At 41.3% G+C, this 26,093-nt stretch overlaps 4 protein-coding genes and 3 long non-coding RNA genes across 7 annotated transcripts in view; 1 reads left to right on the forward strand and 6 right to left on the reverse strand.

The window, feature by feature from the left end:
- Positions 1 to 26,093, forward strand: part of LOC309512928 — a 156,683-nt gene that overhangs the window by 69,083 nt on the left and 61,507 nt on the right. The window lies entirely within an intron of this gene.
- LOC309475289 (uncharacterized protein) lies at positions 1,001 to 5,463 on the reverse strand. The gene is made up of 7 exons (XM_082138011.1): positions 5,370 to 5,463; positions 4,981 to 5,072; positions 4,743 to 4,860; positions 2,116 to 2,211; positions 1,803 to 1,970; positions 1,499 to 1,651; positions 1,001 to 1,375 (listed from the first exon to the last, which is right to left on the reverse strand). Exons 1-7 carry the CDS (start codon positions 5,380 to 5,382, stop codon positions 1,140 to 1,142), a joined length of 876 nt encoding a protein of 291 aa, XP_081994137.1. The 5' UTR covers positions 5,383 to 5,463; the 3' UTR covers positions 1,001 to 1,139.
- Positions 5,430 to 10,385, reverse strand: LOC309476737 (uncharacterized protein; the record flags this gene model as incomplete). Its single annotated transcript, XM_082139922.1, has 3 exons — positions 10,042 to 10,385; positions 8,470 to 8,563; positions 5,430 to 5,837 (listed from the first exon to the last, which is right to left on the reverse strand). Exons 1-3 carry the CDS (start codon positions 10,047 to 10,049, stop codon positions 5,430 to 5,432), a joined length of 510 nt encoding a protein of 169 aa, XP_081996048.1. The 5' UTR covers positions 10,050 to 10,385.
- Positions 10,358 to 11,205, reverse strand: LOC309476775 (uncharacterized protein; the record flags this gene model as incomplete). Its single annotated transcript, XM_082139928.1, has 3 exons — positions 11,052 to 11,205; positions 10,582 to 10,962; positions 10,358 to 10,485 (listed from the first exon to the last, which is right to left on the reverse strand). The coding sequence occupies exons 1-3, from the start codon at positions 11,074 to 11,076 to the stop codon at positions 10,358 to 10,360; spliced, it is 534 nt and encodes a 177-aa protein (XP_081996054.1). The 5' UTR covers positions 11,077 to 11,205.
- On the reverse strand, positions 11,794 to 16,439 carry LOC309505281. Its single transcript, XR_014208385.1, has 2 exons — positions 15,481 to 16,439; positions 11,794 to 14,466 (listed from the first exon to the last, which is right to left on the reverse strand). It is a non-coding gene; the product is annotated as an uncharacterized lncRNA (long non-coding RNA).
- Positions 21,923 to 22,694, reverse strand: LOC309508761. The gene is made up of 3 exons (XR_014209715.1): positions 22,420 to 22,694; positions 22,198 to 22,299; positions 21,923 to 22,091 (listed from the first exon to the last, which is right to left on the reverse strand). It is a non-coding gene; the product is annotated as an uncharacterized lncRNA (long non-coding RNA).
- Positions 23,589 to 25,643, reverse strand: LOC309508765 (dynein regulatory complex subunit 3-like). Its single transcript, XM_082183228.1, has 4 exons — positions 25,350 to 25,643; positions 25,171 to 25,243; positions 25,022 to 25,097; positions 23,589 to 23,832 (listed from the first exon to the last, which is right to left on the reverse strand). The coding sequence occupies exons 1-4, from the start codon at positions 25,467 to 25,469 to the stop codon at positions 23,760 to 23,762; spliced, it is 342 nt and encodes a 113-aa protein (XP_082039354.1). The 5' UTR covers positions 25,470 to 25,643; the 3' UTR covers positions 23,589 to 23,759.

A 26,093-nucleotide genomic window follows, 5' to 3' on the forward strand; every position in this document is an offset into this window, starting at 1 on the left:
ACACCCACTTTGAAGCGGTACTAACTGCAGTGGAAAAGCAACCGAGCTAAAGCGAACCGAACCGTGCCGTACCGAGCCGAGTCGTACCACGCAGTGGAAAAGCGAAGCGAGTCGAACCGTACCGAGCCGTACCATGCAGTGGAAAAGCGCCATCAGTTGCTTGTCAATAAAGTTAATTCTTCTGACCTGGAACCTCGACTCTGAGAAACTTCTTTGAGACCTGAACCAAAAAGAACTATGAATTTGCCACAACAATGGTAGGCCTCAATTTGGGGACAACCTATCAGAGTATGACCCCGATTGGCCCATAGGTGGCGCTACAGCAACCAAAAGTACAAAATCGCTCATAACTCAAGTGCCTTACACCACTGTGATCCCTGGCTCAAGGCGGACAAAATGGTTATCTCCAAATTCGATTTAGGCAGGAAAAATGTTCTGCTGTCGCATTTTGTCCAAAACCTACTTTTGCGAACTAGTCCCTGGTTTTTCGCCCGATCGAAACCAGACCAGTCTAGGACAATTCTCTGGACTCTCTAGATCAATAATTATCGAAAAAGTTTAACTTTTGCATTTGGGTGGCTGTAACAGGGCCTTAAAGGCCTTAACTGCTTGAACCCCGATAAATGCTGCTTGCAGCTTTAATTTATATAGCGCTTTTAAGCATGTAGATTGTTACAAAGCAGCTTTACAGAGATACATGTATAATTTATGGTAACAGAGATTGTTTTGGCTTTATAGTGGTTCTTTAATAAAGTAATTTTTTAGTGTGTGAGTGTGTGAGTGAGTGTTGAGAGTGAGTGAGTGTGTGTGTGTGTGTGTGTGTGAGAGAGTGTGTGAGAGAGTGTGTGTGAGTGTGTGTGAGAGTGTGTGTGTGTGTGAGTGAATAGTGAGTGAGTGAGTGTGTGTGTGTTTGTGTGTGTGTCTGAGAGTGAGAGTGTGTGAGAGTGTGTGTGTGTGTGTGTGTGTCTGTGTGTGTGTGTGTGTGTGCGAGTAAGTGAGTGAGTGAGTGAGTGGTGTTGAACCAGTGATTGGAGCTCTGTGAAAGGTGTTAACAGGCCTGCAGGCACAACTGGGAGACAAAGAATGCTAGCTCTACTAAGAGCTCAATTGAAAGTATCTACCGATCTATATATTGCAAGTCAGTCTTCTGCTGTGTCTTCCTCTTCTTCTGTAAATTCATCCTCCTCGTCTTCCTCCTCCTCACTGCTGTCTTCGTTTGTATGGTCATCTTCTGTGTAATGGAAATAGTCATTGTCAAGTTGATCCCTGAAGATCAAGGTGTACGTTCTCTTGACTTCTTGCAGGTGATGTGTAATGTGATGTAGTCTGCTACGCAGGCCTCTGCTTCCCTCCTTGGACAGCGTCTGTGAACAGCCTTACAAGAGATTGCAGAATATATTTTATTTGAAAAATAAAAATGACATGACAAAGCACTGGTATGCAGTTTACCATCATTCATGAATTCAGTGTGAGGGGGAAATGTTATTTGACTACTTACTTAAATGGCTTCCGGTGTCAATGACAGTTTGCAACTCCTCAACTTTACTCTGCAAGTTACGACAATGCTGCGTTATCTCACAAAGGAGGATGTCTTTTTCTTCCACCAGTCTACTCACAAGCATCACCTGGTCAAACATCTTTCTAATCCCAGCTGTAGACAAAACATAAAAATGGAAACAAGTAACAGTTTACGCTGATTACAAACTGATCCCTTCTCTTGTAATCATAATGCAACTTCAAACCGCTGTCAATGTAAGAGTAATCTTTAAGAGTTCAACTGTGTTGAAATTGTCAGGTCTGACCATTTGGTTCATCCTCCCAGGGCCAGATGTAGCCTCCTCTTCCACTGGTTGCCTCCTCAGGGTCAGTTTTCTGGTCCGATGAACTGTTGTACAGTGAGATGGCTTCTGTCAGGTTGTCTTTAAGTGTGGATATCTGCCGTCTTTCCCTAAGTTTTTGGGTACTATTGCCTGCAACATGAGTGTGCAAGAAAACATATCCATAACAATCATGCCAACCTTATTGATATGAAAATCTTCTTCACTGACATGATGTGGAGGAGACAGGGGAATGCTCAAATGGTGTAGGTCATTTTGGAGCTAACATTATACAGACCGTTACGAGAATGTAGATCTTTCCTCTTCTGCTGCAAACTGAGAAACAGTCCCACGATTTTGCTCTGCTGTTTCTCCAGGCTTCCTTTACCTTTGCCTAAGATGGAAAATTATGTTTTTCTTGTTACCCTGTACATGCCCTTGAAAAGGCCCTTTAATCATCTGCTTTCATCACCTATAGTTGCGTTTGCATCTAACTCATTTGCATATTGTACGCGCATTCATGAAAATGTGGCTTACGAACACGTGCATCTGCTTGCTTTTCCATCCATGTGTTATGTGCATTAAGAATTACTTTTTCTTAAAGACGTTTAACCAGCTGTACCATTAAAACATGAGGTGTCACAATACAACAAATGTGAATGTATGCAAATAAACTGTTTACATCAACTTAATTCCAACTACAAATTACCATCCCCCCGATCTGTGGAGAATCAACAACTGGCTGACACTCTCAATGCATTCTATTGCAGGTTTGAGAAGCCCAGACTCACACCTCACACCCGCTCTGATGTGCACTTCACACATCCACCATCACCTCCTGCAACCCCTCTCCTCCCCCCTTCTGCCATCCAACCTGAGCTTAAGGTCTGTGTGGAGGACGTGAGCCGAGTCTTCAAAAAACAGAAGACTAGGAAAGCTTCAGGCCCAGACGGCATCTCATCTGCTTGTCTAAAAGCCTGCGCTGACCAACTGGCCCCAGTCTTCGCGCAGATCTTCAACAGATCATTGGAGCAGTGTGAAGTTCCCTGCTGCTTCAAACGCTCCACTATCATTCCGGTTCCCAAAAAACCTAAAATCACTGGACTTAATGACTACAGACCTGTCGCTCTCACGTCTGTGGTCATGAAGTCGTTTGAAAGACTGGTGTTGGCCTATCTGAAGGACATCACTGGACCCCTTCTGGATCCCTTTCAGTTTGCTTACAGAGCAAACAGGTCTGTGGATGATGCAGTCAACATGGGACTGCACTATATCCTGCAACATCTTGACAGACCTGGGACTTATGCACGGATCTTATTTGTGGACTTCAGTTCGGCCTTCAATACCATCATCCCTGATCTTCTCACAGCCAAACTGACTCAGCTCTCCATGCCATCCTCAATCTGTCAGTGGATCTCCAGCTTCCTGACAGACCGGCAGCAGCGAGTGAGACTGGGGAAGCTCACATCCAGGACCCTCACCATCAGCACTGGCGCCCCCCAAGGGTGCGTTCTCTCCCCACTGCTCTTCTCCCTGTACACTAATGACTGCACTTCTAAAGACCCCTCTGTCAAGCTCCTGAAATTTGCAGACGACACCACCGTCATCGGTCTCATCCAAAATGGTGACGAGTCTGCTTACAGACTGGGGGTTGAACAGCTGGCTGTCTGGTGCAGCTATAACAACCTTGAGCTGAACACGCTCAAAACAGTGGAGATGATTGTGGATTTCAGGAGAAAATCCCCAGCACTCCCCCCTCTCACCATCATGAACAGCACTGTGGAAGCAGTGGAGTCATTCAGGTTCCTGGGCTCTACCATCTCTCAGGACCTGAAGTGGGCAAATCACATTGACTCCATTGTGAAAAAGGCCCAGCAGAGACTGTACTTCCTTCGCCAGCTGAAGAAGTTCAATCTGCCACAGGAGCTGCTGATCCAGTTCTACTCAGCCGTCATTGATTCTGTTTTAAGCACTTCCATCACTGTCTGGTTTGGTTCAGCTACCAAATCGGACATCAGGAGACTACAACGGACAGTCCGGACAGCAGAGAGGATTATTGGTGCCCCCCTGCCAACCCTCCAGGACCTGTACTCTTCCAGAGTGAGGAAGAGAGCAGGTAAAATCATCACAGACTCCACTCACCCTGGACACCCCCTGTTTGAACTGTTACCGTCAGGACGGCGACACAGATCACTGGCCACAAGAACATCCAGGCACAGGAACAGTTTCTTTCCACAGGCCATTTCCCTTCTGAACACTTAACATGCCCCCCAAGGCATATGCCTGCAAGTGCAATACTCCCACTGTCTAGTGCAATATTCTCTTAACTCAGGTGATATTTATATTTATATTATTCATACTACTCAAAATACTGTAAATATGTTCATAATCTGTAACATGCACTAGACTCCCACTGTCTAGTGTAATATTCTCTAACTCAGGTGATATTTATATTTATATTATTCAAACTTCTCAAAATACTGTAAATATGTTCATAATCTGTAAATGTTTATTCAGACTAAACCCAACTGTGACCCCTTTTTTTTACTTTTTATACTATTTTTTTTATTTATTTTTTTTTATACTATTTTATTCTTAGAATTTGTATTACTATGTTTCTTGTTGTATTTGTATTTGTATATGTGCACTGGAAGCTTCAGTACCAAGAAAAATTCCTTGTGGGTGCAAGCACACTTGGCAATAAAGCTCTTTCTGATTCTGATTCTGATTCTGATTCTGATCATACCTTATGCGCATCAAGAGTTAATTCAACCCCCTCTAGCGAATCAATTATCTATGTGCATTATGCATTATGTGCATTTCACGTGTTTCCAACCGGGATTTCTTATTTGAATAGTTCCAATGTGCATTAAAAGGTTGGATGGAAAAGCAACTATTGACTGGTTATCAGCATTGTTGTCGTACCTCTTAGTGCCCACTCTTTCACATCTGTCACCCACTGGTCTTGTGTTTCTGGTGTGCAGTTCAGCTGTGCCATCAGTTCATTGAGTTTTTGTTCCTCTATCTGTTTTTTCTGTACCACCTACAAAAAGAATAGCAATCCACAAAAAAAAACACAATAAATAACCAAAAAGACACTACATGAACATAATGCAACATATTCTGACTAGAACGCTATTTCGGTTAGGATTTTTGTGTAGACCTTGTGATATCGTTGGCTGAGTGTGATGTGCAAGGTTTCTGTTTTCCTCTGGTTCCACCCAAGCACGTGTATAGTGATTATGTCCATCCTGGCTGTAAAGCAATTCATACACATATTTACACAACAACTAATACTAATTACAATGCTATTTCTTGGATATGAGGTACAGCTATGGTTTGGCCAAACTTGTGTACAGTAGATCCCTAGTAGGCTACCTGTGGGTGATGGTCTGTAGGACTGTGAATAATGAAACCATGGAGAATAGTGAACTGATTGTGTGATGTTTTTTGGGCTGTGATCAAGTGTAAGCTACTGAAACAGCAGATATTGGGTGTACAGATGGAGGGTTCCACTGTTCATTTTTTCATGTTCTACACGATAATACTTACCAGCTTTTGTCATGTACTTGGTAGTCAAAGCCACCTTGGAGAGGAAGCTATTTACCTCTTCTAGAGACCATTGTACCTCTTCACCAAGGGTATTACCCGCTCCAGTTTGGGTGTTGCTTCACACTTTGCAGAGTGGGCTTTGGTGTGGAGCAGCGAAAGTAGCGGCTTCATGTTGAGGAGCCGCCCAAACTCCCTAAACTGGCCCTCCACCCGCTGCAGATAGGGCCAGTATCTACACATCTGATCAGTGCAAAAAAAATGTACGTTATGGCGGCTTGCCAGGTCCTGCTGTAGATAAAGTGGGTAGGCGAATACTTTGCCACGGTACATATTGAGTCCCCTCAAGAAAAAGCCATGCCGGCACACAGCGATCTCCATGCCTTCCTCATCTAGGCGATCACTAGCTTTTTTTGACACTTCCTTTGCTGCTACCCATGTTGAGTTGCCACAGGTGGCTCTTCCAGGTGTCTAAAACACAATTACACAAACAAAGGAAACAGACATCTTGCAATATATGCAGACATTCATTTAATAGACAAAATATTACACCTATTGACATGTTCGTTATTGCAAATATCCTCACATGCTATCTACTTCATGGGTCACCAAACTAAGGCCCGCGGGCCGACTCAGGCCCGCCGCCCCCCTTTGACTGGCCCCCCAGCCCATCTGCCCCCCACTACTTGAAACGGCCCTATGAGGCTATCCCCAAAAGTCGTCATGGCCTATTTTTTTTAATTGCTTTTTGGAAAATAATAACATGTCTGCATCTGGTATTTTGTTGATTTTTTCAGTTACATTTTTTCGAATTTTCGTCACCCGACATGCTCGAGATCAAGCAGTGACAGACAACGCACGCGCAGAGAACTGTCAGATAACTGTCAGTGTTCAGGACAGAAAAATGGTAATCTCTACTACACAATGAGGCCTGCTGGTGGTCATTTTGGTCTGGGTCATACAATTCTATGTTATATAGCTGACCCGGCCCCCCCATCACAGTCAAGAACGATAATGTGGCCCCCAGAGAAAAAAGTTTGGTGACCCCTAATCTACTTAGTGCATTTTGTCTGCATTTGTTGAAGTTAAAAAACTGAACATTAGAATCGAGAAGAAAGTTAGTGTAATTGACTTTGGACAGAATTGGCTTTCTGCAGTAAAATTCAAGAAGTACAATCATAATTGTACATAACCAGCAAGAAAGCCTGAATACATAATGCTTTAAATCAATGTTTAGGCTGCTGATGGTGGCGTGAGGCTGTTTTAACAGCACACTTTTCCCTCTGATAATATCTAGAATTCCACAGCCTTGTTCATAACTTCATGACCCCTATGTACCCAAACATTAAATGGGTACTATCAGCAGGAAAACATGGCATGCTACAAAGCTTGAGCCATCTCAAACTGACAAAAGAACCTGAGATGTGGTGGAGATTAAAGGGATAGTTCACTTTGAAATAAATTTTTGATATGTTTTAGCTTACCTCAAGGGCATCCAAGATGTAGGTGTCTTTGTTTCCGCAGTAGTTTCAATTTTGATATTTTTAGGTCAAACCGTTCTTGTCTGTCAGTCATATAATGCAGGTTGATGGTCACTGTCTCAAAACACAAGCACAGAGTCCAAATTAAAACAATTCCCCATCGTCCAAATGAAACAATTCCCCATCTTAAGTACACATTGATGGCCTAAGACACGAAACGAGCGGTTTGTGTGAGAAAACGAACAGTATTTATATCGTTTTTACCTCTTGTAACCACAGCCACGTCCAAGTGATCTGAGGGCGCGGGCGCTTCTGTCTGCGCAAGCGCCGGAAAGCGCCGGAAGTGATCTCTCGCGCCTGTACGTCACTCATTGTTTACAAAGAACAGAGATTGTAGGTAAGACGGCTAATAGAAATGGTACTAATTTGCGCTTATCCGGGATGTTTCAACCATCGTAAAAGAAAACAATTACGTATGCTCGCGCGAACTCATCCGGGAGTGGTGTTTTCACGAATTCCCAATTTATGAGCCTTCTCTCTTGAAGTTATGGTTGATCGCTCTTCGGCTGGATATCAACACACCCATAAACTTACTAAAGTTGAGGAGGGTCTGCAGCGATCATTTTTCCCCTGATGATTTTATAAACCAAGGAGTGGATCGCTTAGTACTGACATCATCAGCTGTGCCTATGATGTTTTCGCATCCAACGGAGGTAACATTATGTGAACAACGTTGTATGTGTCCTTTCTATTTGTAAAGCTGACAACATATGCTCTCCACTTCTGTTGGCATCTCACAACACTTGCTACAAGAACACCACCAATTTTGAAGAGATCTCTGTCTCTCTGAGGCTTGAAGACGTGCTGCTGCAGCGGATGCTTCCTCCATCGCTCTGAGTTCTTGATCTGTGTATTCTGGTTCAAATAAATATGGTTGTGAAAAAATTCAACGTTGTCTGTTGATATATCGAAATCGTCTTCCATTGCGATTTCCTGTATATCTAAATAGGTTTAGATCTTCACAGTGAAAGGTAACACTTCCGAAATCTCTGTGTAAACAATGAGTGACGTACAGGCGCGAGAGATCACTTCCGGCGCTTTCCGGTGCTTGCGCAGACCGAAGCGCCCGCGCCCTCAGATCACTTGGACGTGGCTGTGGTTACAAGAGGTAAAAACGATATAAATACTGTTCGTTTTCTCACACAAACCGCTCGTTTCGTGTCTTAGGCCATCAATGTGTACTTATGATGGGGAATTGTTTCATTTGGACGATGGGGAATTGTTTTAATTTGGACTCTGTGCTTGTGTTTTGAGACCGTGACCATCGACCTGCATTATATGACTGACAGACAAGAACGGTTTGACCTAAAAATATCAAAATTGAAACTACTGCGGAAACAAAGACACCTACATCTTGGATGCCCTTGAGGTAAGCTAAAACATATCAAAAATTAATTTCAAAGTGAACTATCCCTTTAAGGAGGTGCAGCTGGCACACCTGCAGCTCCTGTGTGTTGTGGTAATAATAATATAGACTAAAGTGAAAAGTGAAGACAAAAGTGAGCCAAACATGATATGATAATAGTTTGGCTGGTGAATGTGTACATTTCATTCAGTCTTACCACTCTCATGCCTGATTGCAGCTTCTCAACGAAAGAGGCCACATCATTGTCAGGAGCAAAGAAGAGACCTTCATAGAAGGACTTATCACCAGTTCTAAAATGAAAAACAATTGTAGAAAAAAATAATAATGTTGAATACAATGAATAGAAGAACATTTAGTTTGGGTATATCTCTAACTTTATATTCCCTTTCATAGTCATACTTTTTTGTATTGATGTGCAGTATGGGACTATACAAACCCTTTTGAATTGTTAAGCGATAAGCCTTCCTATTTCCACCTGCTGACACAGCCACCATGTTTGGAGTGCAAGCTGGGCACTGCATTATGTCATCCTTTCTCAAATATTTGTCTAGCTCCGATATTGAATATTTATACTGACGAAAACTTAGGTGAAATGTATCTCGGCAGATTTGACCAATCTGTTAGAGATGCAAAGGGAGTAAAAAAGTTGAATTTTTGACATTACACATATCAAACCATCTGTCTAAAGACAGGCAAAATGTCATCATATATTGGCCTCAAATGCATGGTGACTGACGCCAGTGTGTATTCAAAATGAAGAAAACAAGAGACACTGAACTGAGCATGATTACTCCTATAACTAATTTAGCTCCACAGATACCCCTTTTCCACCAACAAGAACCGGGTGCTGGTTCAGAGCTAGAGCTATTGCCAGTTCGGAGTTGGTTCGACTGACGAGCTTACTAAGAACCGGTTTGCGTTTCCACCGGCCAGAGAGCCACAACAGAGCTATATCTTACGTCACTGCATACGTATCATGTTGCCCAGCAACGCTAGTGCGGCAGCACCAAACACAAACACACCAGACTTGTTCGAGATGCATCGGCTTCTCGCAGAACGATCAGCACATGAAATCAAAACACTGCGAAAGCGATCAAAAAGCACAAGGAGTCGTATGATCTCCAAACACTCCCGCAGCTCTGATCGGTCCACGCTGCTCCGATGCATCTCGAACAAGGCATCAACAATAATAGACGTTGCGTTACTATGGATGCTCATGGGTTTGCGAAAATAAATCGGCATCCAAACACGGCGAATCCAACGCGTTCGTGCAGCTCGCCGTAACTTACATAGACGGATATTATAATCGAGCTGCTATTAGCTCGACTAGCTGCTATTTAAAAATGGCGGTCACAAGTTTCTCTTCAGTCTTGTTGGCCACGGTAACCCCGCCCCCAGCCTCTGACGCAAGCGGTTCTTTCTTGGCTCCGTTCTAGACCCTGCAATGATTTGGTGCTACTTAAGAACCAGTTTTACTGGTTCGGAGCTGGTGCTTTGGCGGTGGAAAAACAAAGAACCGATTTGAAACTAGGCTCTGGCTCCGAACCAGCACCAGTTCTGCCTTGGTGGAAAAGGGGTAAGTGAGTGCTCCATTAAGGCTTTATAACCTCCTCCTTCAACAGGTCGTTACTGTACAAGTAGAAAAGAAGCCCTCACTGAGAGTAGCCATTCCTAAGGAGGTCCCTGCAGTCAGCAGGTCTAACACCCTCCCCCCCCCATTAGCAAAAGTTAGTAGTTTGCAAGACTGAATGTAGTGTTGGTACTTTACCCTTCCATGACGTTTTGAGTTTGTCTCTAGCATCTTCACAAATGCATGACGAGACATACTCGGTGCATCCAACTTCATCTGTTCATACGTTTTGAAAACATTTACATGATAGACTGTCTGGAACTTAATAGTGGATGCGGGCCACAAGCCACTCCACACAAGGTCCTTGACATCAGGTGTCCAGTCACTGCCACAGCTCTGACAATTTACTTCTGGGAGCATGAGATCAAATCGTCCTATAATAAAATGGGTAATGGTGATTGATATGTAGATTTCCATAAAACATCTTTGTTTGAGAAAGCAGGCTTTGAAATGGCTAGACCTTGTTACACAGACACATACCATTCATTGTGACTAGAGTGACAGGTCGTCCTGGCTTGACCTTCACAGAGGCTCTGCTGCAAGAGCACACGGCTGTCGGCAATGCAAGTGGGAGAAGCCGGGCTGTAGCGAATGGAAAGAGAAAACCATGTATATCAACACAAATTGTATTGTTACAAATATATATGCTCATATAAACTATAATATATATGCTCATACCCTCTGAAATAAAACAATACGTCCCATTGCTTCTTTTCTGCACTATTACAGTTGGAGAAATGGGTTGGTGAAAACCCTCCACTAAATAGTCTCTGTTGTGCAGAACATGCTGCCGGTGCTGAGAAACATCACATTTCTCACAAAAGAGATGCCGTGGAAAACAGCCGAGGCAGCGTATCACAGCCTCCTCACTGCAGTGACCACAGGTCTTCTGGACATTGGCAGCAGACAATACAGCCTCAATCAGCTTTGGCCGGGCCGTGTCCCACCTCTCATGTGTTACAGTCTGGCGGAGACCCCACTTTCCTTCTGGATCCTCCTGGGGAGACATGGCACGCTCTGGCAGCCCAGAGAGGATATCTTGTAATGCTGCCAGGGAATCTAAAACAGTAAACAATTGTGACAAAATATTTAAATCAATGCATCAGTAAATGAAATACTGGATAGTGGAATACTGAATGGCATTTTACCTGCAACTATATTCCCAGAGTCCATTGGAACTACACCAGCTGCAACACAGAGAAATATGGAATCACTGGAAAGGATAGCAATGTCACCAAAATCACAGGATACAATCACATTACTTCAATACAATACACAATACCATTCTCAATTGAAAATGTGAATTGAAATGCCGTCTGGTGTTAGCGAGACAAGCAATCACTGGCAGTTGATGATATACTGGAGTGAACACTAAACATGGAAGAAAGGCAATTTCATTTAAATGATAATGGTCATAATTTGACATACTATACATGACGTACAGGCGCGAGAGATCACTTCCGGCGCTTTCCGGTGCTTGCGCAGACCGAAGAAAACTATCCCTGTCGGAGCCATTATGTTAATTTGTATTTTTTGTTTGTGACACTAGAGGGCGTATTAGTATGTGAGTATATTTAAAGTGATGATGAGTTACAGGTGGTGGGATTGAAGGTCAAACAAACTTTTTTGACCGTGCCGTGACTGTGCTTATACCAAACAGTTGTTAGCAATAAGTCAAAGTATTGAGTATAATTTGTGTTTGTTTTATTTGTTATTTGCGATGCCAAAAAAAAGGGACAATAAATGGATTTGGCATATCCGAATACTCAAAAGGTATGGACAATGAATATTTAAAGCACGCGTCAGAAACAGACTAAGCAATCTGCGTCCCTACATTTTAAGTCAAAAAAGTTTGACCGAATGAGCCTGGATGAGCCTTACAGCGATTGAAGCAGATCGAATTGGACGACTACAGGAAAAGTCAGCTGATCTGATGTCGGATGATGCTCATTCATGACGGTTTCGTTTGATGGATTTATTGTGGATTATTGCTTGGATTGACCGCGGATTTCGAAGGACAACAAACCCGCACGTGCAAAAGAAAACAGCGCACACGAACACCAAAGTCTTCAGCCTTCAACGTATATGGAACTGAGGTATGAAAGCGCTTTCAATTGAGCGGGGGTTGAATGGCCATATATAAAACAGTGTGCACACAAACAAACAAAGACAAATCCAATGCGCATTGGTGGTAAAAACAAAACAGAAAAAACAAAAAACGAAGATTTGAACTGTTTGTGAAACGAAGAACTGAACTGTTTGTGAAATGCTTGTGTTTGCCCGTGTTTATTCTTTGATGTTTTTGTTGTAAAATTTGCAGTGAGTAAAGGTTTAAAATGGCGGATGAAGATGAGTTTCGTGGTTCTGAAATCGAGCAAAATGGGGCTCAGACTCAGAAAGCAGAGGGTGAAAATGTTGAATTGTCTGTACGAAAACGAGAGGTTAAGCTTACTGCAAAAGGGTTAATGGCAAAACTCGATATTTTACAGAAACAAAGAAAGTCAAAATTTGACAAAGCATCCCAAATGAAAAAGACAATACAAGAGTTAATGGGTAATAGAGAATATGAAAATGAGGTCAAAGGTATGTTTGAAAAGTTTGAAACGCAGTGCAAAGAAGCAAAAGAGGCACACGAGTCTTTGATTGTTTTATTGCCTGATGAAGAGAAAGACCGACATGAAACATGGTTCAAAGCAAAAAATGATATGGGTTGTGGAATTCAGCACTGTGGTATATAAATGGTTGGAGAAGCTACATGAGGAATGTGATCGTGCTGCCAGCGAAATTGAACCCAATGATAGCATTTCAAATGTTGAAACACGGGTTAGCGGTCGCACTTCAAGCCACAAAAGTAGCCGCCACAGTTCGTGCTCCAGCAAATCTAATGCCTCTGTGCATCATGCACGTATTCAGCTTGAAGCAGAAAAAGCCGCTCTTGTCGCTCAAGCTGAGTCTTTAAAAGTTAAGCATGATATTGAGCAACAGTTGGAACTGTTACAGAAGCGTAAGGAACGAACCGATATTGATGCAAAAATCGCCGCATCCAATGCAAAGATATCTGTGCTCAGGACTTATGAACAAGCAAACAGCATCGCTACAGATGGGATGGAATCCTATGTCGGCAAACAGGCAAAACGAGCAACTGCATCTCTTCATCCAGATGTTGAGAGACCGGCAAGGTCTATTTTGCAATGCAGCGTAGGTGCTACCTCACCACCAACAACATCTCATTTACAGCAACCTGCATCTTCAAGACCCAGAATAGACGATAGAAGATCTGATTTCGCACCGAGTATGCTCCAAAAGCATCAAGAAATAACAGAGTTGTTAATTCAGCATCAAAAGTCTCAACATTTACCACCACGTGAGATTCCAGTGTTTGAAGGGGATCCATTGCAATTCAATTTGTTCACTAAAGCTTTTAAACATTGTGTGGAGGAAAAAACAACAATCAAGGGTGATTGCTTGTATTTCCTTGAAAGATACACAAGAGGACGCCCAAGAGAAATTGTTCGTAGCTGTATGAATATGGCACCTGAAAGAGGTTATGATACAGCTAAAACTATGCTTAAACAGCAGTTTGGAGAAGATTATTTTGTTTCTGCTGCATATATGGAGAAGGTGCTTGGATGGCCCATGATCAGGTATGAAGATACCACAGCTCTTCAAGATTATGCACTCTTTTTACGTGGGTGTTGCAATGCTATGGCAGATCTAGAGTACATGCAAGAACTGGACATGCCAACAAACATGCGAACAGTAATTCTAAAGCTTCCCTTTAAACTCAGAGAAAAGTGGAGAACAGCTGCATGTGATATCATGGAAAGACAGAAAAGAAGAGTCAAATTTAGTGATGTTGTCAACTTCATTGAATACCAAGTTAAAATCATTTCTGATCCAATATTTGGGTCCATTCAACATGTAGAGATGAAAACAACTGGTAAACCGAAGGATATCTACAAATGGAAGTCACAATCCCAGTCAAAGCCAAAGTTAAAAGGGGATAGTTTTGCTACCAATGTTACCAACGTTAACAAACCCATTGTTGGTAAAATCCAAAGGGTAAATGCTGAACATCCAATCAGGCAATTCAAGAGTAACTCCACCACTTGTTTGTTTTGTTCACAAGGTCATTCTTTGGAAGAATGTAAAGAATTTGAGAAGAAGAAACATAGGGAAAAAGTAAACTTTATAAAGGAAAAAGCTGTCTGTTTTGGTTGCTTGCATGTTGGCCACATGAGCAAAGAATGTAAAAGGCGCTTAACTTGCAAAGTGTGCAACCAGAAACATCCCAGTGTACTTCACATTCATTTCAAGGAGCTCAAGGTTGATAAAGCTGTCAACACAAACTATGAACAGTATGTAGAACCAACTATCAACAACACGCTGGTACCTGCCCAAACATGTGGTCATATAGGGGCCGGGAGTGGCAGTGGTATCTTACCTATCCTTCCAGTCCAAGTAAAGTCTGCAAGGGGCAACCAAGTTGTTCAGACCTATGCATTTCTGGACACAGGCAGTACTTCTACTTTTTGTTCAGAAAGTTTGATGAGGAAGCTGCACCTAAATGGACGAAAGACAAAAATTTGTTTGCTTACTATGAGTCCCAAAACAACAGTCTCAAGCTATGTGGTAAACAACTTGGAGATTTCAAGTCTTGATGGTAATACTTTTTATGAATTAACAAATGCCTGTAAACCAAACTAACATGGTCAATCAGGAAGACCTAACCAAGTGGCCATATCTTCATGGTATTCACATTCCGCACATTCAAGCTGAAGTGGAGTTGTTGATAGGTACCAACGCCTCCAAATTACTTGAACCGTGGGAAGTAGTAAATAGTCAGGGAGATGGTCCCTATGCCATACGAACCCTATTGGGGTGGGTCGTCAATGGTTCTCTAGGCAGTTATCAAAATGAACAACATACTGCTAGAGTAAATAGGATCTCTGTTGAAACCTTGGAGTTGCTATTGGAAAAGCAATACCAGCATGATTTCAATGAAAAAATGTCAGAGGACAAAGAAGAAATGTCCAGAGAGGAGGCAAAGTTCATGGAAATCATGGAGAAATCTGTGAGCTTCAAAGATGGACATTATAGTTTGAAGCTACCTTTCAAAAACAAAGATGTTGTTATGTCTAACAATCTAAACATTGCCAAACAGCGTCTTGTGGGGATAAAAAGAAAGTTTGAAAGGAATGTAAAATTTCAACAAGAATATACAGACTTTGTCAACGATATGATCATCCAAGGCTATGCTGAGAAAGTACCAGAGCATCAATTGGATCGATGTGACGGTAAAGTTTGGTACATTCCACATCATGGTGTGTACCACCCTCGTAAAGCCAAGTTACGAGTGGTATTTGACTGTGGAGCAAAATACCAAGGTACATCTTTAAACGATCAACTACTACAAGGCCCAAACCTCACAAGCTCTTTAATTGGAGTTCTTCTGAGGTTCAGACAGGAACTTGTTGCTTTCATGACTGACATTAGAGCAATGTTTTACCAAGTCAAAGTGAGAGAGGAAGACAAAGACTTTCTTCGCTTCCTGTGGTGGACAGGTGGAGATGTTACCCAGGATGTTGCTGTCTTCCGAATGACTGTTCATTTATTTGGAGCAGTTTCATCCCCGAGTTGTGAATGTTTCGCTCTCAGGAGAACTGCAAAAGACAATCAACACTGCTTTAATGAAGAGGTAATTGACACTGTGTATAAGAACTTCTACATGGATGATTGCTTAAAAAGCTTATCTACAGAGTATGAAGCAATCCAGATGGTCAAAGACCTGACCACTCTATGTCAAAAGGGAGGCTTCCATCTAACACAATGGGTCAGTAACAGCCGTAAGGTCTTACAGTCCATTGTAGAAAGAGATAGATCAAAGAATCTAACTGAGCTCAACTTGGATCGAGACCAACTACCAGTGGAAAGGGCCTTAGGACTTCAATGGTGCGTACAGACAGACACCTTCAATTTCAGAACTGTTTGCAAAGAAAGAATGCCAACTAGACGTGGAATATTGTCAGTGATCAGTTCAGTGTATGATCCTTTAGGATATCTTGCACCACTGACACTTCCAGTCAAACTCATCCTCCAGGAGTTGTGCAGAACAAACTACAACTGGGATGATGAGATTCCTAAAGTTCTTGAACAAAGGTGGGTTAAATGGATTACTGACTTGGATCAGTTAAGCACTTTCAATGTTGACAGATGTTTGAAACCATGTGATTTTGGACAACCGGTTAGCGCCCAACTACACCATTTTTCAGACGCCAGTGGAAGTGGATATGGATCTGTGACCTATTTGAGGCTACAGAATTGTAACAATGCTGTTCACGTTTCCTTTCTGCTTGGCAAAGCCAGGGTGGCACCCTTAAAACCAGTGACTGTTCCTCGTTTGGAGCTGACTGCTGCAGTCCTGGCAATTCGCATTGACCAAATGCTCAGAGAACAACTTCAGCTTCAACTGGAAAATTCTTGTTTTTGGACTGATAGCACATCTGTCCTGAAGTATATAAGGAATGAAAACAAGAGATTCCGTACCTTCGTGGCAAATAGGATTTCTGCCATCAGAGAAGCTTCTGATGTGACACAGTGGAGGTATATTCATACTTCACAAAACCCTGCAGATGATGCGTCCAGGGGAATGACTGTACAACAGCTCGCAACCAACAAGAGATGGTTAAATGGACCAAATTTTCTAAGAGAACCAGTTTCTAAATGGTCAAATGACAACATTGATTCAAACATTGTTGATGATGATCCAGAACTAAAGAAAGAGCAGCTCTCAACAAATGTTGTAAATATTGAAGATACCAATAATGCAACCCATAGGCTGATCAATTACTTTTCTGATTGGAAAAGACTCAAGACTGCAGTTGCATGGATGCTGAAAGTAAAGAAAGTTCTACATGAAGTAAGTTGCAGAAGAAAACAATTGATGACAACTTTAAAGGATTCCAATGCATTAGAACAGAGATTACAACAAAGCAAAGCTTCATTTGGAGGAAAGTGCTTGTCTCCAGACGACCTTTCGGAGGCAGAAAAGGCTATTATCCAGTTCTGTCAATGGGAAAGATTCAGCGAAGAAATTTCATCACTGAAATCTGGAAGATCTGAAATCAGAAAACACAGTGCTATTCACAAATTAAGCCCCATTCTAGAAGATGGATTGCTGAGAATCGGTGGCAGGTTATGCAAAGCTGCTATGCCTGAAGAAAGGAAACATCCAGTTATTTTATCTAAAGATCAGCATATTTCCAAACTGATTCTTAGGCATATTCATGTAAAGAGTGGCCATAGTGGAAGAAACCATATGCTGTCTATATTAAGAGAAAAATACTGGATTACTCAAGCCAATGCAACAGCTAGAAAGATTATTTCAAGCTGTACTTTCTGCAAACGACACAAAGGTAAGCTAGGAGAGCAAAAAATGTCTGACTTACCCGAAGAAAGAATAACTGCGGATCTACCTCCTTTTTCAAATGTAGGAGTAGATTACTTTGGCCCAATTGATGTAAAAAGAGGCCGAACTTGTGTGAAACGCTATGGCGTAATTTTTACATGTATGGCCAGTAGGGCAGTTCATTTGGAGGTGGCATACTCATTGGACACTGATTCTTGCATAAATGCTTTTCGACGATTCATATGCAGAAGAGGACAAGTAAGTCATATGAGGTCCGACAATGGAACAAATTTTACTAGCTCAGAAAAGGAATTGAAAAGAGCACTGGCAGAGTTAAATCAAAATAAAATCACAAAGGTTTTAGCGCACAAAGGAATTAAATGGAGTTTTAATCCACCTACAGCGTCACATCATGGTGGTGTATGGGAGCGCATCATCAAAATGGTAAGAATGGTGTTGTCCTCCGTTTTGAATCAACAAACGCTGGATGATGAGGGATTGCACACTGTCCTGTGTGAAGCCGAGGCAATTCTTAATGATCGACCCATCACCAAAGTCTCCGAAGATCCAAATGATCTTGAAGCACTTACCCCCAATCATCTGCTTACAATGAAGAGAAAGTCAATCTATCCTCCTGGTCTTTTTGAGAAATCAGATCAGTATGTAAGAAGAAGGTGGAAGCAAGTACAATACATTTCAGATCTTTTTTGGAAAAGATGGATAAAAGAGTACTTGCCTTTGTTACAGGAAAGACAAAAATGGACCAAAGAGAGATGTAATCTTATGCCTGGTGATATTTTACTCATTGCAGATTCTACAGCCCCACGCAATTCTTGGACTCTTGGAAGAGTACTAGAGACTTTCCCAGATAAAAAGGGTTTGGTTAGATCTGTACGAGTTCAAACCAAAACAAACACAATAGTAAGACCAGTAACAAAACTTTGCCTTTTATTAGAAATGTAAAAAAAAAAAAAGGAAGGTTCAAATGCATGGTGTACTCATGTGTATATATATAATATCAAAAAAAATTGTAAGAGTAATTATTATTTAGAATGTATTGATGTATATGAACTGTTTGATGGCTCCTTATGTAATGTATGATTTGAATTGTTTATGCCCCCTAGGTCATTAACAATTACATACCTGTCAACCCTCCCGTTTTTCCCGGGATTCTCCCGTATTTTACCTTGCTATCCCGCTATCATCCCGTTTAAATATTTTCCCGTATTTCTCCCGTATTTTTTTAATCTTTCTATATCCCACTGGGCGCACATCAGTTAAGCAGAAATCCCGCCCTGCAGATAATTTCATTGGTTAAGGTTACAATGACAGCTAGGTTTCGGGATCAGTGTTTGGTGTAGGGAGCCGCTGAACTAGTTTTGGGGGATAAAAAAAAATCGCGCGAAGAAGAACAGCAGCACCCTGAGGATGGACGAACTATGCAGAGCTGCCAACACTCACGCAATTTATACTTTTCACACGCTCTCACGCCACACATCCATTTTCTCACGCACAGAAAAATCGTGAAGCAAAGAGGACTCGGAGACCGACAGACTAGACAGAGCAGGTTACTTATGATTTAAAAAAATCTCAGCTCTCAGATTCTGTACATTTTATTATGAAATTCAAACAATAAATACCGTTTTGGCGCTTGTAAATGTGACGTGACAGATCCCTAGCGGAACCGATCATCTCTACTAGCTAATAGTAAAAAAAACACGAACACTGTTGAAAGATACAGTAGGCTACAACTTACCGAAATGTATTCCTCATACATAATATCGACCAATCAGTGTTTTTTATCAGCGTGAAGAGGTCAATAACACAGCTGGAGAACAATTATGTCAGATTTACCTCAGGAAAGCCATTTAATGAACATAATATAGGCTATAGCACGTAGTTGGCAAGAAAAAAAGAGCTATAGAGAGTATTTAGCTAAATATGTGTACTATATTACATATTTATTATATTTTTACTTGTACCATTAAATAAAGTTGTTATTCTAATAAAAAAAAAACGCATTATATCTAGTTATTTTTAACCCTAAATAATACTGCCAGCTGATAGGGCTCTCTGTATCTTTACAGCATTAGGTGAGTTGTTTTTTTTTCTTGAGAAAAATTAACGCCTATCTTGAGTAGCCTACCTAATATTTATCCAAATGAGTCAATATTAAATCAGATCACAATAATTTAATTTAATTGAAATAATAAAAAAGCATATCTTACCAGAAATTAATTGTACCAGAAAATGTAAACATTGTAACATGCGATGACCCCCCCCCCCCCCCCCCCCGTTCAGATCTCCCGTATTTTGGTATCGAAAAGTTGACAGGTATGAACAATTAGGGGCCGGTATGTTGGAGCCATTATGTTAATTTGTATTTTTTGTTTGTGACACTAGAGGGCGTATTAGTATGTGAGTATATTTAAAGTGATGATGAGTTACAGGTGGTGGGATTGTGACTGTGCTTATACCAAACAGTTGTTAGCAATAAGTCAAAGTACTGAGTATAATTTGTGTTTGTTTTATTTGTTATTTGCGATGCCAAAAAAAAGGGACAATAAATGGATTTGGCACATCCAAATACTCAAAAGGTATGGACAATGAATATTTAAAGCACGCGTCAGAAACAGACTAAGCAATCTGCGTCCCTACAATCCCTTTAAGGAGGTGCAGCTGGCACACCTGCAGCTCCTGTGTGTTGTGGTAATAATAATATAGACTAAAGTGAAAAGTGAAGACAAAAGTGAGCCAAACATGATATGATAATAGTTTGGCTGGTGAATGTGTACATTTCATTCAGTCTTACCACTCTCATGCCTGATTGCAGCTTCTCAACGAAAGAGGCCACATCATTGTCAGGAGCAAAGAAGAGACCTTCATAGAAGGACTTATCACCAGTTCTAAAATGAAAAACAATTGTAGAAAAAAATTATAATGTTGAATACAATGAATAGAAGAACATTTAGTTTGGGTATATCTCTAACTTTATATTCCCTTTCATAGTCATACTTTTTTGTATTGATGTGCAGTATGGGACTATACAAACCCTTTTGAATTGTTAAGCGATAAGCCTTCCTATTTCCACCTGCTGACACAGCCACCATGTTTGGAGTGCAAGCTGGGCACTGCATTATGTCATCCTTTCTCAAATATTTGTCTAGCTCCGATATTGAATATTTATACTGACGAAAACTTAGGTGAAATGTATCTCGGCAGATTTGACCAATCTGTTAGAGATGCAAAGGGAGTAAAAAAGTTGCATTTTTGACATTACACATATCAAACCATCTGTCTAAAGACAGGCAAAATGTCATCATATATTGGCCTCAAATGCATGGTGACTGACGCCAGTGTGTATTCAAAATGAAGAAAACAAGAGACACTGAACTGAGCATGATTACTCCTATAACTAATTTAGCTCCACAGTGAGTGCTCCATTAAGGCTTTATAACCTCCTCCTTCAACAGGTCGTTACTGTACAAGTAGAAAAGAAGCCCTCACTGAGAGTAGGGGTGTCAAAATTGATCGTTTCTACGATGCATCGCGATGCAGACGAGGACGATTCGGTATCGGTTCAGTAATAGACCATAACCGATTATAATGTACCGAGTTTTCTGACGTCATTTGTCGCGTACGTGCATTGTGGCGGAAGCATACAATGGCAGAGGGAGGCGAGACGCGAGTGCTAGAATATAAAAAATGCTCCAACTACTTTAAAAGCCGACATCTGGGCACGTTTCGGCTTTTATGAACAACCTGGTAAGCACGACCTGCAGAAGACACGCGCTGTGTGCACTCTTGTCACACACAAATTGAATATGCAGGAGGTAGCCTAATACCACTAACTTCATAAACCACGTTAGCCGTTTTCACCCCGAGCTGTTAGCTGTTAAGAGTCAGAGAGATGCGCGGATGAGCTCCAACGCCGAATCCGCAGCCAAAAATAAACAGTCCACCCGCCCCAATAATATTCTCTGATTTAAGTATCCGCACCCGATGGTCAAATTACAATTATTCTGTGTTGTTACGCGTGATTCTAAATGGATGATCGTCACCTTCAACAGCGGACTCGGCGACGGTTGATGCGCGCATCTTTAATGGTAACATAATAGCCTACACTGATTAATGAGCGCTGCTTTTAAATGAAATTTTTTTTTAAACTACATTTATTTGACAGATTTTCCTTTTCTTAATGGCATAAACAAGCTTTACTCCCTTGAAACTTTAACTGGAATTTCACTGTTTCTGTCACTGCGACTTCCCAAGCACACACACACGTGCGCACACATCACTTTTGAAGAGAAATTTAAAATTGAGGATGCGGTGCATCGCGATGCATTGTGATATCGAATTGAACTGAATCGATGACATGATAATCGTAATCGAACCGAACCGTGAGACCAGTGTAGGTTCACACCCCTAACTGAGAGTAGCCATTCCTAAGGAGGTCCCTGCAGTCAGCAGGTCTAACACCCTCCCCCCCCCCATTAGCAAAAGTTAGTAGTTTGCAAGACTGAATGTAGTGTTTGGTACTTTACCCTTCCATGACGTTTTGAGTTTGTCTCTAGCATCTTCACAAATGCATGATGAGACATACTCGGTGCATCCAACTTCATCTGTTCATACGTTTTGAAAACATTTACATGATAGACTGTCTGGAACTTAATAGTGGATGCGGGCCACAAGCCACTCCACACAAGGTCCTTGACATCAGGTGTCCAGTCACTGCCACAGCTCTGACAATTTACTTCTGGGAGCATGAGATCAAATCGTCCTATAATAAAATGGGTAATGGTGATTGATATGTAGATTTCCATAAAACATCTTTGTTTGAGAAAGCAGGCTTTGAAATGGCTAGACCTTGTTACACAGACACATACCATTCATTGTGACTAGAGTGACAGGTCGTCCTGGCCTGACCTTCACAGAGGCTCTGCTGCAAGAGCACACGGCTGTCGGCAATGCAAGTGGGAGAAGCCGGGCTGTAGCGAATGGAAAGAGAACACCATGTATATCAACACAAATTGTATTGTTACAAATATATATGCTCATATAAACTATAATATATATGCTCATATAAACTATAATATATATGCTCATACCCTCTGAAATAAGACAATACGTCCCATTGCTTCTTTTCTGCACTATTACAGTTGGAGAAATGGGTTGGTGAAAACCCTCCACTAAATAGTCTCTGTTGTGCAGAACATGCTGCCGGTGCTGAGAAACATCACATTTCTCACAAAAGAGATGCCGTGGAAAACAGTCGAGGCAGCGTATCACAGCCTCCTCACTGCAGTGACCACAGGTCTTCTGGACATTGGCAGCAGACAATACAGCCTCAATCAGCTTTGGCCGGGCCGTGTCCCACCTCTCATGTGTTACAATCTGGCGGAGAGCCCACTTTCCTTCTGGATCCTCCTGGGGAGACATGGCACGCTCTGGCAGCCCAGAGAGGATATCTTGTAATGCTGCCAGGGAATCTAAAACAGTAAACAATTGTGACAAAATATTTAAATCAATGCATCAGTAAATGAAATACTGGATAGTGGAATACTGAATGGCATTTTACCTGCAACTATATTCCCAGAGTCCATTGGAACTACACCAGCTGCAACACAGAGAAATATGGAATCACTGGAAAGGATAGCAATGTCACCAAAATCACAGGATACAATCACATTACTTCAATACAATACACAATACCATTCTCAATTGAAAATGTGAATTGAAATGCCGTCTGGTGTTAGCGAGACAAGCAATCACTGGCAGTACATACATTTTACATCCACGGAGGCTCCTTAACATTAAATATAACCAACTTCATGCCAAAATAGCTAACAAACCTTCTTGATCTATGAATAGAGGTTTCCCCTTAGCATTTCGCTTGTGGCCACGCTGGCAAGGCCGTACTGCAGGTGGCTCAGTAGGGGTCTGGGTAGAGTACGAAGTAGCTGCACCAGCTGCACTTTCAATATAGATGTCCCCAAGGACCATTGCAGCTTCCAAAAGCTCTTTATTACAGTGGCCTGCCATTTATATAGACAGACCAACAGACAGAGTGACAGACAGATGCAGACTGTGTGTGTGTGTGTGTGTGTGTGTGTGTGTGTGTGTGTGTGTGTGTGTGTGTGTGTGTGTGTGTGTGTGTGTGTGTGTGTGTGTGTGTGTGTGTGTGTGTGTGTGTGTGTGTGTGTGTGTGTGTGTGTGTGTGTGTGTGTGGTGTGGGTGTGGGTGTGGGTGTGGGTGTGGGTGTGGGTGTGGGTGTGGGTGTGTCAGAGAGAGAAAGAGAGAGAAAACACGAGGGAGAGAGAGGTGACGGAGGGTAAGAGAGTGAGGACAAAATTTGGGAAAAGAGAAACTGAAGACGTTGGGAGAGGTTGAGAATGGAACAGAGTAAAAAAAAAGAAGAGAGAAGAATGGCTCTTAAAAGAGCCGTTGGTCACGCTTTTAAAGAGGACGACTGTAGGGTTGGATGAGGTAGGTGTGATTGGGAGTTGAAGGAGATTGGAATGCTGCAAAGTAAAGGAAGGTTGAATTAGACAAAAAAAATGGTCACAGATACTAAATACACCTTAGCCCTTGTGTAGTAGGCTACACCTGTTCAGATGATGATATACTGGAGTGAACACTAAACATGGAAGAAAGGCAATTTCATTTAAATGATAATGGTCATAATTTGACATACTATACATGACAAGTTGATGAAGACGTTAAAAAGTGTAAAGGGGGGCATTAACAATTCACCAACTTCATCATGGCACGTTTGTATATGTAACTTATTAATTTAATATTCATTTTTAAAAACTTTAAAACATGTTGATGGTACATCAATGTAAATTACACAAACCACTTGAACACAGACCGCAAATTCACAGGATATATTGGGTTATTTTAGGCTGGGTTCAAAGTCTACATTCGACCGATAAAATAAAATAAAAAAAATTAAAAATAAACATAAGGTGATTAACAAATATAAAACACAAGTGTGAATACCAGAAGGTACATAAAAATATATGTGTTTTTTATGTTGTACTGGGTTATATAGCGTAAACTTTCATCTTCGTATGAAATAACTAATGTAAAATAAAATGTAAAATTTGTAAATGTGATTTGTAAGTCCGATGATGGCAGACAGAATTGCAAAATAAGCAATCCAACAGCACATTATACAATGTAAACAAAGACACGTTTTCTTGCGGCGGCCTTTATGAAATGAGCAGTGATGAAAGTTATTATAGTCTATCATGTTATGATCGGATGAGCAGCGTAGCTAGCTAGCGCTTAATGATTAGCTAAAACAACGCAGTGGGTGCTGTATATGGGTCAAATGTGCCTAAGACTTGCCGTTTGTATATATATATATATATATATATATCTTTGGTTTTTCTATTTTCGGAGGTAATCTTAACACTTGTGGGTTGTAAAAGATGAAAACTCACATGCTTTGCCCTCCAGTCTCCGTGATAGTCACGTGACTGCGCTCTGAAAGCACTTCGTAGGTTTCCGCAGAGGGTCGGAAATAAACTGAACAGAAGTTTTTTTTTCAGGAGAACTTGGCGTAAATTAACACGCAATCGCGAGGTTATGCAAGTCAATGGAGGCCAAACGGCGTTGATAAAAAACGCTAAAAAGCGATTATGCGTCTTGATAGCACGCCAAAATGGCATACGAATTGGCGTGTCATACATACGCCATGACCACCTTCTCCAGTGTTTTGCCAAGGCAATCCCAAGCTGTTGTTCATGGTACCGGTTCTCCAGGTCTCGACACAGTGCGAATGTGTGTCAGAGTTAAAGAAGCTTTACCCATAAAATAAAAGTATTTTTGATTTGCTTTGTTGGATAAAGGATATATCCCTGGCACATATTGAATGAACCCTTCAAACATGTCTGAGATGTCCCTCTTTATGTCTTTGAAGATGTCCTTTAAAAACAAAACAAAAAAAGCATATTTGTGAAACTTCCATTCGTTTAGGTGATATGCTCCATAATTAATATTACATTAACAATATAGGTATTTTTATTCTGACCTCCAGTTGGTCCACCAGTGGCAGTTCAATACTCATGAGAGTTTCAGTGAACTGCTCAGCCTGTTCATGGCAGGAAGTGATGTGAGCTTCAAGAAGATCGGCGTCTGCGATCTGTTGCATTCCATGCTACACATTTCCAAAATGTGTTGCATTTTCCACAGAATTTAATTTGTGAGCATTTTGATGTGTTCAACTGGTTGTCTCGTTTTTGATTTGTATATTTTGCTATTCATAACAAGGATATGTCTCCATGGGGGAGGAAACTGGGGAGGAGAGCCAGTTTCTCTGCATCAGGATCCTCAGCAAAACATGCTGTCGAAAAGTTGAGGTCCATTTAAGAACTCCACGAATGCGTCCTGTGAAAGAAGGAAGCAATATTTAGAAGATTTTAATACAGTGCAGCGTTTCAAACACTGTAGAGTAAATCTGACTTATTAAACCTCGAGCATTTAAGATCAGTGTTCTTGTACTTGAATGAGATGGATGGCATGGTGATGTTGGTTACCTTGTGTAGTTGAAGCTCCTCGTTCCTGATCTTATGAGCCTCAATTGCCTCCTGCTCCTGGAGTGTATATATATATATATATATATATATATATATATATATATATATATATATATAGCATTATTTAAGCTAATTTATACAACAAACGTATCCATGAAATAAAAACATCCCCGAATATATATATCCTCCTAAGACCTGAGCTTTGGTTTGGCGTGCATTTTAGATTTCTTCTAGGTTTT

Source organism: Leuciscus leuciscus (assembly GCF_965113295.1).
Source record: "Leuciscus leuciscus genome assembly, chromosome: 1".
Classification (NCBI taxonomy): domain Eukaryota; kingdom Metazoa; phylum Chordata; class Actinopteri; order Cypriniformes; family Leuciscidae; genus Leuciscus; species Leuciscus leuciscus.

Bases quoted from the DNA above. Each gene is read 5' to 3' on its own strand.
- LOC309475289 (XM_082138011.1), bottom strand. The intron at 4,861-4,980 runs GTCTACACAAAA...TTCTTTTTGTAG, and splicing joins TCAGCCAACGATATCACAAG to GTGGTACAGAAAAAACAGAT. The intron at 2,212-4,742 runs GTACGACAACAA...TTTCCATCTTAG, and splicing joins GAAAGAGTGGGCACTAAGAG to GCAAAGGTAAAGGAAGCCTG.
- LOC309508765 (XM_082183228.1), bottom strand. From the start codon at position 25,469: ATGCAACAGATCGCAGACGCCGATCTTCTTGAAGCTCACATCACTTCC. The intron at 25,244-25,349 runs GTCAGAATAAAA...TTGTTTTTAAAG, and splicing joins CACTGGTGGACCAACTGGAG to GACATCTTCAAAGACATAAA. The intron at 25,098-25,170 runs ATCCTTTATCCA...TCTGACACACAT, and splicing joins TCAATATGTGCCAGGGATAT to TCGCACTGTGTCGAGACCTG.